The 17,622-nt window shown below is 41.2% G+C and overlaps 1 protein-coding gene across 2 annotated transcripts; it reads right to left on the bottom strand.

Moving 5' to 3' along the window:
- Positions 1 to 181: 181 nt before the first annotated feature.
- Positions 182 to 16,821, bottom strand: virma (vir like m6A methyltransferase associated). Of its 2 annotated transcripts, none has more exons than XM_044034787.1 (27): positions 16,729 to 16,821; positions 15,872 to 15,984; positions 14,426 to 14,512; positions 13,092 to 13,140; positions 12,844 to 13,006; positions 12,624 to 12,743; positions 11,262 to 11,510; positions 9,998 to 10,728; positions 9,303 to 9,440; positions 8,982 to 9,208; positions 8,050 to 8,577; positions 7,782 to 7,936; positions 7,608 to 7,690; positions 6,785 to 6,878; positions 5,754 to 6,142; positions 5,496 to 5,651; positions 4,361 to 4,596; positions 4,019 to 4,268; positions 3,723 to 3,940; positions 3,489 to 3,621; positions 3,096 to 3,242; positions 2,855 to 3,009; positions 2,496 to 2,592; positions 1,769 to 1,935; positions 1,332 to 1,681; positions 651 to 800; positions 182 to 564 (listed from the first exon to the last, which is right to left on the bottom strand). In XM_044034787.1, exons 1-27 carry the CDS (start codon positions 16,789 to 16,791, stop codon positions 362 to 364), a joined length of 5,451 nt encoding a protein of 1,816 aa, XP_043890722.1. In that variant the 5' UTR covers positions 16,792 to 16,821; the 3' UTR covers positions 182 to 361. The 2 variants fall into 2 exon arrangements, with proteins under 2 accessions (XP_043890722.1, XP_043890723.1); XM_044034788.1 differs by having other exon boundaries at positions 11,292 to 11,510.
- Between the last annotated feature and the right edge of the window lie 801 nt (positions 16,822 to 17,622).

Below are 17,622 nucleotides of genomic sequence, written 5' to 3'. Positions count from 1 at the left end.
TGTTCTTCAGTTTAGGTTTAGCTATTGTTATGTAAGTCATGTACCTCTTCAAAATTTTCACTTTTTAAAATATCCATAATAATAAAATATCCATCACAGCAGGTCATTAAAGCTCAAAGCAAAGTATTCATGGTCACATCTGCATCAGCTCATAAGGTGTTCATCAATAATAAGTAAAAGCTCAGTTACTATCACCTTTATTCTCCGAATACAACTCATAACAAAACATAAAACATCAACACAGAGTCTGTATGTCATTGTGACAACACTGTCCCTCCATGTTTCCATGGAGACAGCATATATGTTATCCTGATTGGTCCATTTGTTGCCATGACAGGCTGTAGTCATTGCCCAGGTATATTTACCTGGTAAAGGAGCGAACATGTCTGCCCCTCCCACCACCACTCCCACCTCCTCCACTGAACTTGCTCCCCTGAGATCCTCTGCCTCCTCCTCCGCCTCCTCCACCAGCACCGCCACCTCCGGCTCCTCCGCTGGGCCACGACAGCCCGGTGCCTCCTCTGCCCCGTGGAGCACGGTCTCTAGGAGCCAGACGATATGCACCTGAAAGAGACGGGGCAATGGATTTTGCAATTCAATGCTTTACAAGTACATACTGCATCATCATGACAAACATGTGCACGTCATACTTGCTGGGGGTTGCCTGGAAGGCAGTGGTCCACGGGTGAAGTTGCTCTGGCCTCCTCTGGGTTCACTGTAGGTTCCTCTGTGAGTGACAGCTGGAACTTGGCCGCTCCAAGATGAACCTCCTCTGCCACCATCTCGACGAGCGTAGTTACCTTACAAAATCACAACACAAGATTTGTCACCCTCTACTGGGGAAGAGGAGAGTCTGACCCGCACTAAGTAGAAATTCCAAACTCTATTCCCAAACTTTTTATAAATTCAAACCCATTTATGATAGAAATTAATTGTCAAACTGTTTTGCTTTGTCATGCTATTACATTAAATTTAGAGTGACATTTCAAAGTAGGGCTACACAATATATTAAAAAAAAGGTACACGTCTACTTGAGTTTACTGCTCAAAATAAATTAAGGGAACACTAAATTACACATAAAAAGTGATTTCTAATGTGAAATGTACAAAATAATAGGACATCCATCAATGGAAAAAAAACACCAATCATTGAGGGCTGGATTCATAACCACACAAAAGAAATGAAAGAATGATTTTTCCTTAAATCGTGCAGGTCTATTTCAGAGTGTAATTGACAGGAGGTTCTAACTGTACAAACTGTGATCATAAACACAGGTCTAAGACTGTGTGTATTTGTGACTCAGTGTGTGTGCATGAGCTGCTTGAACCTACCAGAGAGCAATACACCTTTAGGTTGTGGTGGAGTGAAAAAGCGAGTCTGGCTGTGGAACGTGGCTCTGCCTCTGTTGCCTGTGAACAGTCCTCTGGTGGGAGGTTTGGGTGAACTCTTTGGCAACCGTTTTGGGGGCAAAAGCCCAAGTGGGGTCGTGATGTCCTTAAACTCTGCTGCCACAAAATCATCCACATGCATACTGGGAGGACGAGAAGTGTTCTGTTTGCGCTGGCGGAAGATATCGTGGGGACGGCAGAGATTTTGCCCAAAGCCTCCGCGGCCTCCTCGACCTCTTGGAGCAGCCATAATGTGAGCTCTTTTAGCAGGCTCAATGTAGTCCGATTTACCACTGCAGGGACAGGCACAAGATTATATTCTGTAATATACTGAACAAAACATATTCTGAAAAAACACACACGTGAACACTAAATTGCACCTGGATGTAATGAATGTCTCATGCTTGTGTTTGCCCAGTCTGAAGCCTTTTGTAGCTTTGGTATGTCCAGGAGAAGAAGGTTCGGACAGGAAGGAGCGCTCCAGCTCAGCCTTTAGGTCCAGTTCTGGACAACACTCCTGAGCCAAACCCACCAGATCCACCTTCACCTGCCAAACAGAAAGAGAGGCATTGTGACGGTTTCATACAGAATGCACACTCTGTTGTTGATGACCTGTAACTACAGCAGCTCACAAAATACACAGAATCTACACTAACAATCTTCTTTAATGTATTAAGAGTTTCCATTGCAAGGACGACAGAGTATTTAAATTGACAGCTTAATTAACTTTTGGTCTACAACTACAACAACATACAACTACAGACATGGTTACTCCTTGCAATTATGCAATACTTTGTAAGATGACGCATCACAGTTTGTTTTTTCTTTGTTACTGTAGATTTCATTGTTCTTTATCCTATATAAGTAGCAATTTACCCAATTTTTAGTTTTTGTTTTTTAAAGGTCCATATTGTTGCTCATGTAATGTAATCCTGTTCAAACATGCTGCTTGTAGCTTTGTAGAGACATTTAAAGCACTATAGTAAAAATTATACAGTAAGTAATGTATTGATTATAAATAAAGATTAGATCAGTGTTAATGATTGAAGGTAGGGAACACCTAGATTCTTGCAAAGGTACAGACTGTCTACACACACACTTACTTACCACATCAAGGTCTGTTTCTATGTCATCAGTTTGAAAGGGAGAAAACCACAGAGCCTTCAGGTGCTCATCAAGAGCCTCCGACAGAATAAACACAGTTCTGCATATAAAGACACACAAGTAAATACATAGTAAAAAATCTCAGGTTATATCAGTTCCTGAGGTTTAACTGTGGTTGTAACTGAAGTAATAAAAGTCATGTTGATAACGGTTTATTCTGAACATCTGATTATATAATTTTGCCATGTTCCATAGTGCTTGGCGGTAAAATAGTAAATGGGATGAAGGCTCAAAAAAAAGGATGAAAGAAAAAAATTAACAGACTAAAATGTTATTTTGTGTCATCCAGACAGAGACCGTACCTGTGGTTGAACTGAGCCCCGAGTGTCTCAGCTGGCGGCAGAGTGGGCTCAGTCTCAGCTGCTGGTGGAGTGTCAGTAGCCGTTTCCAGTGTCTGCCTAAGAACAATCACATTTTCCAATATGGCCTCCAGTGATTCGTCTTCCTTGCATAGTTTCTACAGACAAAAACATAAACACACCAAATGAAATATCTATCTCTTCTTGAAAAAAAAACATGCATGTTATGGGTGCATAGCTTTACTGTGATCTCTTTCTCCAAAGTTTGAAGAGGATGTGACTCAGACTCCTCCCAGTGCAGCAGAGCTTTCATCTCAAAGCCCGACAGCCACAAACGTGGAGCAGTAGAGAAGGAGGACTCTTCACCAGATCTCAGACCCTCCTCAACACTCTGGATTGGAGCAAAGACAGATCCAACAGTTATCACATACACAAAACTGTTACAATGTTTTCTTGTGTTTTGACTTTTTTAACGTCATCTCTTTGAAACACGCATCCCACCTCCTATAGCTGTTGGGATTGTAGCACTTAGTGACTGATGATAACAGTGATGAAGACAACTTGAAGCTGTTGCAAATCTCATTCTAAATCTTTCCCATGTAAATCATGAACCAGCCATAAAACCAGAGGCACAAACCATTGCGTCTGTGTTGAGAATCTGTCTGAGGAAGTCGAGCAGAGCAGAGAGTAGATCCGCTGAGTCCTTGTTGAATGACAAAACCAGCCTCTTTAACAGAGCACACAGTCCTGTGCCATGTTTCTTCAGTGCACTGAAAGAAAGACAAAGTGTGATCAAAGTCTTGTTTAACTAAGAGAAGGTCACTACGTCTAAAAGGGGATCATAAATGTAGAGTGACAGAAATATCATTACAATTTCACATGGTAGAGTCCATAGTCATGCTCTGAGAGGAATGTTAAAGTCCTGATGCAGGTGAGGAGGAGTGGGACGCTGCTCTCATCATTGCCCAAAACCTCCAGCAAAGAATTGCAAACCGATGACATCATGTCTCGTCCCGGAAGTGCATTTGCCAGCTGTTCAGCCTCAGACACACAGCTTTCACTAGGTGGAGAAACCACTAAAGAAATGTCCTGAAAAAGACAGAGGTTTTTATTTTTAGGTTTCATCTTTCTCCTTGTATGGACTTGTGTTTTATTTGCCTTTCTTACCTGGTCACACAGTGACTGAAATATTGTACCCACTAGTTCACTGCATTGCTGCTGTTGTGAGCAGTGGTCAGTTGGAGGAATCAACAGGGACAGAAGCAAGGGGAACAGTTCAGCCAGTTGTTCATCTCCAGACACAGACCCAGAGAGCAGGTGCAATGCTGCGCTCTTACAAGCTCTCTGTGACACCAGGGTGTCCATCAAAGAGAGCAGGCGTAGTGTCTGGGCCCAGCACACATTTTTACCTTCCACCCTGAAGTTAGCAAAAAAAAATTGTACTATTAAAACACAATTTACAGCACAAAAACAGATAGCCGAGTATGTGGGTGGGTGTGCGTTACTGACGGCTGCAGTTCCTCCAGCAGCAGTTCCACCAGGGTCTTCATAGTGAGTGTTGCAGTGAGTGAAGACAGGTCTGCCAGTTGAACACACACTCTCCTGAGCATAGCTAAGAGAGGAGGGCAGGTGGTTGCACACACACACTTCAGTGCTTCTGAAAACACTTTCCACTGTGCCCGAATGTGCATGCTCCACAGCTTCCTTGTGTTAAGGGCTACAGCCACATCTTGGACTGATATCACCTGCAGAGAGAGAGAGAGAGAGAGAGAGAGAGAGAGAGAGGGAGAGAGAGAGAGAGAGAGAGAGAGGGAGAGGGAGAGAGGGAGAGAGGGAGAGAGAGAGAGAGAGAGAGAGAGAGCTGACCAATTCAGTGTATTTGAATACAAATCACAATTTGAAATAGCACAATTAGTATATCACAAAGGCTACTAATAATTAATATTAATACTAATGTAATTATTCTATTTTTTATTGTTTTATCTTCAGTGCAAATTTAAAAAAAAAAAAAAACTACACTACACTTGTTGGAAATAGTATCTTTCAGGTAGGATGCCGAGTATCTCATGGTTAAAAAATATAATTGAACATTTTTTGAACATCGGGTTTGCCTTCAATAATCGCCATAAATAATATACTGTTAAATACTTTAAATGCTCCTCTGAGAAAGTGAGGAGGAATTGGTTGGTCAGTGGTCACACGTTTTAAAAAAGCCAAAAATTGTGTGCCACATGCAACTAGAAATAAAGATGGAAAACAAAGCAACAAAGAGGATCAGTCACATCATGCTGCTCCCCAACATCTCACACTAGGCCTTTTGTCATTGTTTAGACCACCTAGTGGTAGAAATTACATACTGTGCTTTTAACACTGTCATGTGGTAATACTCATTAAGAGCATAATTCTGTAACACAGTGACTACTGAACTGAACCCTGACTTGTATTAAATTATATCAAAAATCTAATCACAATTGTCATATCTGGTGAAAAAAAACAAAAAAAACACTATTAGATATTTTCTTTCAGCCCCTGGCAGCCATGATGACAGTAAAAGTACAGAACAGAACAATTTCCCCCACAGTGATTAATAAAGTATTTCTGATTCTGAGCTTGGTATAAAAAGGGGCAGAATGGGATAAAGTACCTGAGTGCTTTGCATTGGCAGTGGAAGAGGCAGGAGCTCGGACAGCAGTGTCAGGCCAGAGAACAAACCTTCAGGGGCTTTGAGCAGTGAGTTCAACACCTCTTTCAGCATCAGTGACCAAGTGTTACTGGCCAGAGTCTCTTCTGTATGAGTCACCTGCAGCAAACACACACATTGTTTCAGAAAAATGACTAAACGTGACACACTTCACATCATATTTATTGGCAAAAAAACATGCATTTACCCTCCCTCACTAACCTGTTCGCTGACACCCTGTGTGAAGGTGAGCAGCACATCAACAATAAATGCCTGCACTCTGGTTTCCTCCCCGTCCAGACGACCTGATGCAGGGATGGAGCAAACAATCATGTGGAGAGTCACCAGCACGCTGGCCACACGAGTGTCCCTGAACTGAAAAGCGCCTCCACGGAGTAGCTCTGTCAGCATAGTCCGCAACAACCTGAGAGTGCTGATACAAATACTGAGGATCATGCATCTCTGCGGCGTGGGGCCCATGTGTCCATGTACACGCCATGGCTGCAGCAAAATGCTGCACAGCTTTTGAAGCACATGCACACAAGTGTCCAGACCTTCGCCTGAGAACAGTTGGACCCCTGCAAGACTCCACTTAAGATCCTTCTGCTGACCTGCAGGGAGGGGGAAGACATGGTGGAAAATTTACAGCAGTGTAATGAATATTCAAACTAATGCAAATAAAAATCTACACTAAATGTTAATGACCTATAAAAAAACAAATAAAACATTACGAGGGTTTAGGGCTGGGCAATAATTCACAAACGATATAAAAGTATCAATAACATTTTCTTCAGTATCATTTAAAGAAGGAGAAATAAATATTAATTTATTGTTTATGGTTCATGCACACATTTTGAAACACAAAACATAATTTCTATCAATGTTTTAGCACAGATGTGTGAATGCTTATCATCTACAATTACCACGTTATTTTCAAACAGGAGACATAGTCAATGATACTGTATGTACAAAGGATGACCATAGGTCTGAGGACCAGAGGAGCAATCTTGCTCAAAAAACTGGAGAAACTGACTATCTTTTTTCAAGGAGCAGAGGACGCTACCTGCACATGATATGCTTTGGACAATTAAGGACTTGTAACATGTTACATTACAACAGAATAGATTGATTTATTTATTTGTCTATTCTTGTATTGAAACTGTAATAAAGACTGATTTGAATGTGAAATGAACTATAAATAAAAAAAAACACTAAAACCTTTGAAAAAATAAGGGAAGACAGATATATTATACCTTCCACAGCAGGAGGGGGGCAGCCAATATGACAGAGGCACCTGAGTGCAGTTACGAGTCCAGTTCCATCAGCAGTCAACACGTTTTCCACATTCTAAAATCAATAGAAAAGCACATAAAGATATACAGCACTCAACATTTACACATAACCTTGACTAAAATAAGCTACGGAGCAGGTAGGTGGAGTACTTTTAGATGTGTCAGTAAAGAGCAGCATTCAGGGTTAGATGAGGTTTGTTTAGGTTTCAGAGCAATGAGCCACCTTGTCAGCTGGACATGGAGACAACACTGTACTGTTGTTGCAGAATTTACTGATAAAACTGATACATCAGCTCTATAAGTATCAGATGAATGAAAATGATTAATCTGATGCAAACATATTCTTCTTGATGGTTAGCGTCGTATTAGACCTTGATTCCTTTAATGATGCATTTGTATTGATTTTCGGCAATGGCCTTATTTAACAGAGGACACAATCATCCACATTTCTACAGCAGCAGTGGACAAACCAGTAGTGCATTTCACATTTCGAAATACGTTTACAACACCACCAGAGAAGAACAACATCCTTTCTGGCATGTGACACCCTAGTTCCATGGTAATAAAAACTGCAATCTGTAGCCTCATCATTAGATGTCACTAATTTTTACACATTGGACCTTCAAATGTAATGGCAGCTGCCCAAACACTTGAAGACTTGGAAATGAAGAGATTTATCACTCACAAAAATATAGGAGAATGAAAGGCAAATCTAGAAGAATTTTAAACATAGTGAAATGCGGCTTTACTTCAAGATAATATACACTGATTGGGAGCTCTTTACCCGCTTTATGTAATCAAGGAGGGTCGGAATGCTGCCAATCTCAAAGCGAAGTTTCTCCAGAGGTTCCAGCCATTTATTGAGCTCTGAGGAACAAAAGCACATAAAGTACATTTGCATAAAAATGTTCTTATACAGCAGTACTACATTGTGAGCGAGTGCTTGACAACAAATTACCCTGTAATTTGGCATTGGTTTCATCAGCCTTGGCTAAGGAAAGAAGTGGAGAAGCGAACTGCTCCATCATCCGCAGATCAAGAGAGCTCTGCACCACCAGTAACACCAGCATACAGGCATAATTATACGTCACTGCTTTGCGAGCCTTTGCTTCACTGAAAGAGAAGTCAGGAAAAAAGAAATATATCAAACCAAAGCAAAGCTGTCTGAAAATTGGACCAAGTGATACAGAAAGGGGAACAAAAAAAGTAGAAGCCAACAGCTATACCTCTGCCCATCTTTGCTGTGGTGCTGAAGCAGGGTAACCAGACACGAGAGGTTGTTGTCCAGGCTAAAAACGTGGGACACAGCACTGCGACCAGTCTGAGTGAAGGTCATCAGATAAAGCGCATGGAGCATGCCCAGTACCTCTGCATTGTCACCTTCCTCGAGTCCAGCTCCCCCCTCTCCTCCTGCCGCTACATGGCTCATCAGCTCAGACACACCTTGCAGAGCATGCAGCGCCTGCATAAGCCACACAGCAAAGCCCTCTTCACCAAACCCGGGCCCAGTGAGAGTTCCCTCTCCTCCTGTAAACGCACTCTCCTCCCCCTCGGCCTCTGCCATTGATGCCAGAAGACGCAGCAGCAGGTTGGTGGGAGCAGGCTGGGCGACGAGAAAGAGCAGACCTGGCTGAGTGAGCGACAGGAAGCGCAGGAGCTCTCGAACAGCCTGAGTGACACCTACGTGCCCAGCTGCTGCAGCTGCAGACAGCACCACAGTTGTGCTCTCCAAGAAATGGCAAGTATGCATGTACCTGAAAAAGACATGCAATATTAGAAATCCAATCAATAAGACACAAATACCTTTAATTTTATGGGCTATGGTTAAGTATGTGATGTAGTATAGATTGTAGGATTCGGTAGGGAGGTTACGAAAGGGTCCCAAGTTCGTTTAAAAGTTAATATATTGTTCCTTTTGTGAGCAGCTATTTCTTCAGTTAGGATTTATTTTTGAAATTCACTTGGATATGTGAGTGATATGGTAAAATTTTCTTGATTTAGAATTTTGATTACTTTTTTTTTATAGCAATAGTAAATAGTGACGAGTTATTAGTTTTTGTATTTTTGTGGGAAGTGAATTTTTGGTAATAACAAAGTGTTATCCTTTAGCCCATGATGGTGGAAATGATCTCAGAGTCCTTTTTGAAATAATTCTTACCGATACAGTGCTGGATATGGATCATCTCTCTCTTGTGGTCCTGTTATTCTTGCAGTGGTTGGGAAGGCTTTTCCAGGTGGCTGCACCATACAGTGAGAGGCGGTCTCTAGCAGGTGATGTAACTCCTCCAAAACTCCTGTCAACCTATCAAGCTCTGCTTCGCTCACAGGAGGCGAGTTCAGTGACGGTTCCTCCTCCATGGCGTTCTCAGCATCTTCTATGTCCTCCTGTCCATGATAGTTGTAATTAGTAAAGAAACAAACTCACTCTGTGAAGTTACAAATGTATACATATACATGTATACACACACGTGTTAAGTACCTGCTGTGTTTCACTCCATGCTGATGCTGTATGCTGTAGGTCAACCAGTACCTCATACATGTGACTTTTCTGTATAATGGCGTTGCCAGCAGTTATGACCCTCACTGTTTCTTCACGCAGGAATAGCTGGACAAGATGCTGTAAGGGATACAGAGCTCAGTGACCAAACTTAATCAGAAAGAAAAATGTTTCTTCAACAAGTTAGCATTTCTTTGTTTGAAAGTGTGAAATAGTGAGAGTGTGAGGTGGCATACTTAATGGCTCTGTATACTGTATATTCAGACTCTATTCATTTTAGTCAAATATTTTATTTTATTTTATTACAGCACTAAACAAAGCTAAACAACACTATTTTATTAGCAGGGGCAGCTAAATGAAACAATTTAGATAAATTAAACTGACTGATTGACATGCAATGTGCATGGATTATGGAAATATCACTGTCACTGTATAAGTGCCTCAAGAAATGTATCATTCTATTTTGGTTTAAGGAGGAAAAAGTATTGATAGTATCCAATCACATTAAATCAGCACAATTGGATCAGCAACAGTACTGCGATAGAATCAAATCATGACAAAAGCATATTCTAGTTAAAAGATCAAAGTATTTTGTTGCTTGGTTGTTCTCAAGCTCTGGGGAAATTTAAACCTGCAATAGCTGTTTGGAAATTAGAGAAGAAACTGTCAATGCTAACCTGATAACCACTCTTCTCCGACTCTCCTGTGTGTAGGAATGCTTCCACCCCAGCAGGAGTGCTAATCAAAGCGTCCAGAGCTCTCAGGATACTCAGCTTCAGAGTGGAAGACACATGGTTGGTGTGGAGCAGCTCCAGTAGCACGCCCAGGGCACCTTCACACAGCAGCACGGTGAGTCCCTGTGGACAATCTGCCAGGTATGATGCTAGCTTGGCACCTGCTTTCAATTGTCTGAGGTTAAGAGCAATGGGTTGTGTGAGAGCAATCTCCATACTCAGAGCTTGGAGAGTCCACTTGACTAAGACTCTAACCAAATCCTCCTCCTCACCCTCTCCCTGTTTAATTAAATACGCCAACCCTTTGGCCAGAAGTCCAGGTACCTCTTCCAGAGCAGTGACCCAGCGAGCATCTCGTTCCTCACCAACGCTCGCTAGAAGCTCTTTCACTTGGGCAACAGCCTCAGCTTCCTCTCCACCTGGCAGCTCTTTAGTATCACCAGCATCCCTTGGCTCCTCCACACTGGACTTTTCAAGCTGGATATCAAAACGAGTCTTGTACGGAGGGGTGAAGTAGAGCAGGGGTCTGAGTTCTCGCTCATAGGGGTCAAACTGGACGGGTGGGACTGATGCCAGGTCCTCAGGAGTGTAGTCCATGTCAAAGGTGGGCAACTTGAAGCTACCATTATCCAGATCATCTTCATCACTGGAAATCTGCTCATAACCATCATCACCTGGCAGAATGGGAGAAAAACACGACAGGGAAATTTGATAGTTAATTCACATCAAATTGATTGCAAAAAGGTTTAAATATAATTTGAATTAAAAAATGTACATGAAAATGGATGAGAATAAGGAGGCTAGTGACTTCTACATATTCCCTTGATTTTTCATCAATGCATACCTTGGCCAACCTACTCACACATGGCAGCATTACTCCCCTCATGCAGGGTTAGTTTGACATGCAGGATGAGACTACAGCACAAGCTCAGCCATGGCTGTGAGTATGTTTGAGACACGCCTGCACACAGCAGCTTATGAATCTTGATCATAAGCACTCAGAGTAGACCGGGACGGGCTACTTGAGAGATTGGAGCACCCAGCAGTTGTAGATGGATGTAGCATGCCAGAGCGTACACACTCTCTCAGATCAGTCCCAAATGAACCCATCTCCTGTGGCCCCTGGAGAGCTTTCAGAACCAAGAGGTCAGGGCTGAGTCCATTTGGGATTGCAGCCTATCCTAACCCTCACATAGAACTCCCCTACCTTCCTCCATCTCCTCTTCCTCGTCCTCACCCTCATCTTCCTCCTCCTCTTCTTCCTCCTCCTCCTCAGGAGCACTCCCCTCTGTCCTTGCATCTTCCTCCTCCTCCTGCTCCTCCTCTTCCTCCTCATCGCCTTCTTCCTCTTGTTCAGCATCAGAGTATGGCTCATCAGCAGGCAGCGATCTCTCAGGTGAAACGGCCTCTAGGTAGTCATCACGGCCCTCGCCCGGCTCGTCTTTGACCACACCCACTGTGAAAAAGTCACAACAAAGACCAGAGGGTGCACAGTTTAACTCACCAAACCACGGAGGGGCACACATATGCAAACCATGTTAGCAAAAATAAAAGGTATTTGTTTGATCTGTGCCTATAGTGGTACTGTATATTTTAGCCTGTTTACAACATAAATGCTCATACTTTTACATTAACAGTAACCATTTCCTAAAGCATGCAACTTTTTCAACTTTTTTTAGTTTCTCCACTTGGCAGTCAAGCACTGGATTTCATTATTGTGTAATCAGTATGCAGCCACTTGCTTTAGATATGTAACCCATCATAAAGAACATTATGTGTATGGATGGACACATATTTTCCTATTGCAGTAAATGAACAGAAATCTAATGTACAAAAAATACAGCACACAGATTCAAACACGAAAAACATCAATATGACTAAATTAACATAACTGAATAAGGAGCAGTTCTCATGCAGCATCTGAAAAACTCTTGAAAAAATGTATGGAAGAATTGTTGTAAACAAAGGCACTTGAGGGGTTGTACTTCTGTTACTAAGCAACCATAAGCTGGGAGCTGCTGAGATGAGTGTGGAGTCATTGAAATTACTGAATGAATTAACACCTTAAACTAAGAAAAAATCTAAATGAAGAGAATGGATTATCAGTATACAAGTTCAATCACAGCAGTTGGTGTATGTTTCAGGAAAAAAAAGAAGCAAAAGGATCTCTGGGTGTGTGTGCATTATCTCCTCCTCCTGGAGGTTCAAAGCTTATTTCAGACCTGACAAAGAACATATTGACACACTTCTTTGATCCAAGTGTTAAGAGACATGGTGAAAGTGCTCCCAGCATTCCAGAAAATATCTTGGTGCAATGCAGACGTGCCAAGATCAATAGGCATGTTGCAATGGATGTACGTTTCAATGTACATGTGAATGTGTGCCTCAACCGCATTGCAACCTTGTCACTCTTAACTGTGCAGAGTCTCCACTGAAAAGCGCAAAAGATGCTGCATATCAACAGTGAAAATACTTATATATTTATTCAATTTAACTTTTGTAGCATGTCTCACATTGCTGGTAAATCGGGAATTGACAGTGGATGACAATGAGATTGCAGAGCACAAACCTGTCACTTGGACCTGCTCCTCATCATCATCATCTGGAGGTGGTGGTCCAGGTGGAGTACGAGGCCCTCTGGGTGCTGGTCTAGGTGGGCTCCCGTTGTATTGATCATCTTTTTCCCACTCTTAAAACACAAACAGAAAAATAGATTAAAAATGTGACAAGCCAACAACGAAGTCTGAGTCTTAGAAGGTGAGTGTGAATTTCAGTGTATAGATGTCCACCTTGTTTAACAATCCTCTTGGGCCCACTTGGCTGTTGGGGGGGTGGAGGTGGTGGAGGAGGGGGCGAGTCTTGGCCATGTCCATGTGAGCGTTCTGCTGTACCATATACTGCCACAGTCAGACTGGTGTACCATCCACGCAGCACAAGGCCGTCGGTGTTCACCTGCACGCACAAACCAATTTAGATATTCACAAATCGAAAGGGACAAAAACACAGAATCTCTTTTGTTTTGTGGATAAACATTTACCTTTCCATTGGGTCGGAATACGATGGACTTGTTCTCATCATACTCTAGACTGAGGGGAAACAGCAAGACAGAAAGAGATTATAACAATTATGTAAATTTAAAGCAGACTAATGAACTGGTGTATGTCTATATTTAATAATGGCAATTGTGTCTAGAGAAGAACTCTCTTATTGTGATCTATGGCCCATTCAATAGAACTCCAGAAGTCACGTGACTCAGTTTGTGCAAACCACATTTTGGCAGGAAGTCTTTCCAGTTACAGCTTGAAACCAGCACTGGTTTCAAGCTGTAACTGGTTCCAAACTGTAAGCTGCTCAACTTTCTGATAAACTTTCCCTCATAAAATTAACAAGACATTTAAGTTAGTTAGCTTTGGAGTTTTTAAAGATGCTGAAGTTGGCATCCAGATCTGAAGCTTCCAGGTCGGCAGTTAAGGGGTAACTTAACTTACAATAATCATCGTGTCTCTAACTTTGTCAAATAGAGTGGGGCTTTTATAAATGTCAGTGTGAGTCTAAATACAGTAAGGCTTTAAATTAAATACCAATGCGCATTCACACCAGTAACACGTGGTTTCACTCCAAGTTATGATTCCCTTAAATGCCGTGCTATGAAGCTGTAAATCTGGATGTCAAAATCAGTGTTGTGATTCACGACAATATCTGAAATGAAGTGATCAATCTACAAGTGGATTACGGTAAGCTGCCTGCAGCTTCCCGTCACTCCATCTTCTATTCTCATTTTGAGTGTGTTTTATAGCAGTGATCAACCTCTGGTGTCCTCTGTATCTTTGGCAATCTGGTTCTCTTTGGCATCCTGGCCTACAATACAACAGCGATCCACTATCTTCACTTTTTATGAAAACATCGGGCAAAGAGGCAAGTTGTCTGACATATTACCTGGTTTGTATGCTGCCATTTATATTTTGTCTGATGTGAACAGGGCTCTTCCTGCCAAAATGATGTTGGTTTGGTTGTGTGACAACACTTTGACACTTAAAAACACAGGTTCATGCTAGTGCTACTGTGCACAACTGAAGTTAGAATAAAAACCCTTGACTGAAAGATTCCCACTCATGTACATAAGTGGGACCTCTGAGCCTTTGTGTCACTTTTAGTTACTGTGGGTGGGGTTGAGTTTCTGGAGATACCAGTTAGCCAGGATAGGAACAAAGAGAACTGAAAATGGGTGGGTGCAATCTGGCCTGAGAGAGTGGTGTGCAGATGCTACCATGACAGGCTTTGTAGGTGAGACTGACTTATAAGCACTTAATAAAATCTAACCAGGAAACACAGAGATTAAGAGTGAGGAGAAAAGATTGAAGTTATTCTGACCTGCCCAGTCTGTGGAAGGTGGGGCTGTTGGATTTGGTGAGATTATTGAAAAACAGCTCCAACTGGAAGGCGTGAGGAGATGTCTCCCTGGAAACACACAAGTACATATACAATTAGAGCTCAGTCCACTTTTATCCTACATGCTTCACTAGTATTGTATTTTTATTAACATAACAGATGCTCAAGGATCCGACATCACAACAGAACAATGTGTTCAGCTCTGCAATACATTCTTGCATCAGTGCATAATGTTTTGATTGTGTTGCTTGTCATAAGAATATTAGGATTCAGGAGATTCAATTGTTTATGTTTTCCCTACATACACAAGAGGACAGAAAAGTAGTATTTTTAATATAACACCAATAACCAAAACAACTTGACACCTTGATATGCCACACAAAAGCCAGGTCGGTTTACACTTTTAGATACCAAGACTTTTCATTTGCTTACATTACATCACTCATTATCCAACAGTCTCAGTGAGAACCAGAACCCACTCAACAATAGAGATCAGGTGTCAAATTCACTCATGCATTTGGCTGATATAGTGGGCCTCTCCATTTCCTACAGGCATACATATCTACACACATCTCAGGTATCTGTAGCAAACAAACAAGTCCAGAGGCAATCATTGCCAATTAGGTCAAGGATTTCCAGCCAATGGGGATGTACCAATTCAACGTTTTCTCTGCCAAAACAAAACCGCCCATGATTCAACTGATCCAACAGGTTGGTAGAAGAAAAAAATTTAAGACAAAGACGGAGAAACCCTATTTATTGACAATTGGAATCATTGATACTGATTGATTTTATTAGACCGGTGCATCTACTGCATGTGTGTTTATAGTTGTCATGCAATATCATGTAAGATTTGCCAAATACACAGCCATTGTCATGAAATAATAACAACTACCCTCAGAGACACAAAGAACAAGGTGTCACACAACAGATAGTATGGTCCTCACAAAGCCCTCTTATCAAACATCATGGCATCAACCCGGGAAAATAGACGCAAACAAAAGACACTGAACCATCCAATAAATCACACAATTGTTTGGATATGCTTTGAATAACCTACTTAAATAACCTGGTTGGTCACAGCAAGTACAGATTTGATTTATAGTAGTTGTAGTTTGTTAAATATTGGTTGATTGAACATAACAATTTGTGGCATTTTTTATGAAACATCTTCACTTTAAAATGTTGCAACGATAAAAATCCTTCTTGCATGTTTAGAGTCTCCTTTCTACTCAAGTAATCACCCCAAATGTATTTTTTTTTAAACCACAACCACGCCAAAAGGCCAAAATATCATGTTAAGATGGTATTATTGTTCCTCCTTTAATATATCTGACAGAGGAAGCACTGAGTGTTAAATGATCAGCCTGCAATATATTCAGATCAGTGTACCCAGTGAGATGTATTTGTGTATACTGTAGCTCTTACCCAAACGCTCTGCTGTCTGGTAGGTTGCTGTGAGCTTTGATTCCTGGAGGGATGACCCGCACTTCTGTGATCAGCACCCCACAAGGAAACCGCACCACATCAACGTTGGTTAGCTGAAGACAATCGATCATAATTAGAATCAATATTTAGATGGCCAAGATGATCACCCGTGGTTTATTTTCATCCATTTAAATATATTGATATAACATTTTCTTGTATAAAATAACCACATTTAACAGTCATTTTTTTCATATATCAAATATCCTTACTATTTCATACTACACATGTATGAGTTTAAAAGATATGCCTTTTTGTTTGTGGTAACTTGATAGCTAAACAGGTAACTCATTTATATAGTGATTGCAATTCAATGTAATCTGTATTTCCTTTTCAAAAATGAGCTCTGGAATAATCTACCATAATTAATGTTCTATTTGCAAATATGTCCTCATCTTAAAACACAGTATTGAAACTTCCAAAATCTTACACATTATGTCCTCCATGGCAGAACATATAAAATATTAAATTCTTCCTGCGTTTAAGTCAGCATTAGCCACATAGCTAACTAGCACAGACACTACACAGGAATGCCAAAGACAGCTGCAATATTACACTATTGCGTCAGTAAACACAAACTTAAGGTGCATCTCTGGTGCGATAAAGAGTGAAGATATTGTGATTCAATTAAAGCTGTGAACCGCAGCGTTGTCATGCGCGAGCCTACGCTATGCTAGCATCGTTAGCTTGTAAGTTGAGCATCACTGTCCCAAACTCCTGAATAAACAAGATATCATGTTTGAATACGGGCAGTTCTGTGGGAAATATACAACAGCGTTGAGAGGCGAGAGAAGCGTTACCTCTGCACTCTGGTGTTTAAACGTATCTAGAAAAAGAAGCTCCGTTGAAAGATCCCCCGCCATTGCTTTTTTCTGTTGTTGGTCGAGCCAGGGGTAAACTTCCGGGGATGATAAACACTTCCGGTACAAGTTCAACTCAGTCACAGCGAATAAATCCATGCGAAAAGCAGGTAAGAGCATGGGTAAAACAACAAGCAACACAAACAAAAAACATTCACATTATAAATGCATTTGCATTTATTATTCTAAAGAGAAACTCAAAATAATTATATTAAACACCTGGGTTATTATTATATAGGTTGCGACCCATAATAGTAATACATGTCACAATAATAATTATTATTATCATTAATAATAATAATAATAATAATAATATTATACATTTTGTTATTGAAAAACTATAGACAGTGGCATACAAAGGGTAGTGTTTTGGGTGCCCTTCCAATCAAAAAGGGTACCAAAGGATGTCCAGGGAGGAAATGATGTACAGTAATGTATAGAAAATGCCCATCTTGGTGATAGAAAGTGATGCTGTGCTGTAAAGGATGTCCTTCTATACCTGTGGGAAATGTGATGTTCAGCAGGTGCCCTAATAGGATAAATTCATGCTTCTGTACAGGTGCCTTTTTGATTTAAAACTCTTTTAATGCCATCTTAGTGTCTATTTAGTGTCCATCGAAGTCTACATGAAATTCTGTCCCCAAGACCAGGCTGTCTTTGGCCCGAGGTCACACTTTGGACATGCCTGCCTGAAGCATAGGTGTCAGTCCTACCGGTGCACATTAGATGCCCTTTTAATTTTCACCCCTGTCCTTCCAAATGTCGATGCACGCCACTGACAATAAAAGTCAGGTTTTTTTTTCTTATCTAATTAGAGCAAAATCTTAAGTAAGT

The sequence above is a fragment of the Solea senegalensis genome, linkage group LG9 (genome assembly GCF_019176455.1).
Source record: "Solea senegalensis isolate Sse05_10M linkage group LG9, IFAPA_SoseM_1, whole genome shotgun sequence".
Classification (NCBI taxonomy): Eukaryota; Metazoa; Chordata; class Actinopteri; order Pleuronectiformes; family Soleidae; genus Solea; species Solea senegalensis.
The sequence above is the reverse complement of the archived record's forward strand: the minus strand, read 5'-3'. Positions and strand labels throughout refer to the sequence as shown.

Bases quoted from the DNA above. Each gene is read 5' to 3' on its own strand.
- virma (XM_044034787.1), bottom strand. From the start codon at position 16,791: ATGGCGGGGGATCTTTCAACGGAGCTTCTTTTTCTAGATACGTTTAAA. The intron at 10,729-11,261 runs GTAGGGGAGTTC...CCATTCTGCCAG, and splicing joins GGAAGAGGAGATGGAGGAAG to GTGATGATGGTTATGAGCAG. The intron at 3,010-3,095 runs GTAAAGCTATGC...TTTTGTCTGTAG, and splicing joins CTTTGGAGAAAGAGATCACA to AAACTATGCAAGGAAGACGA.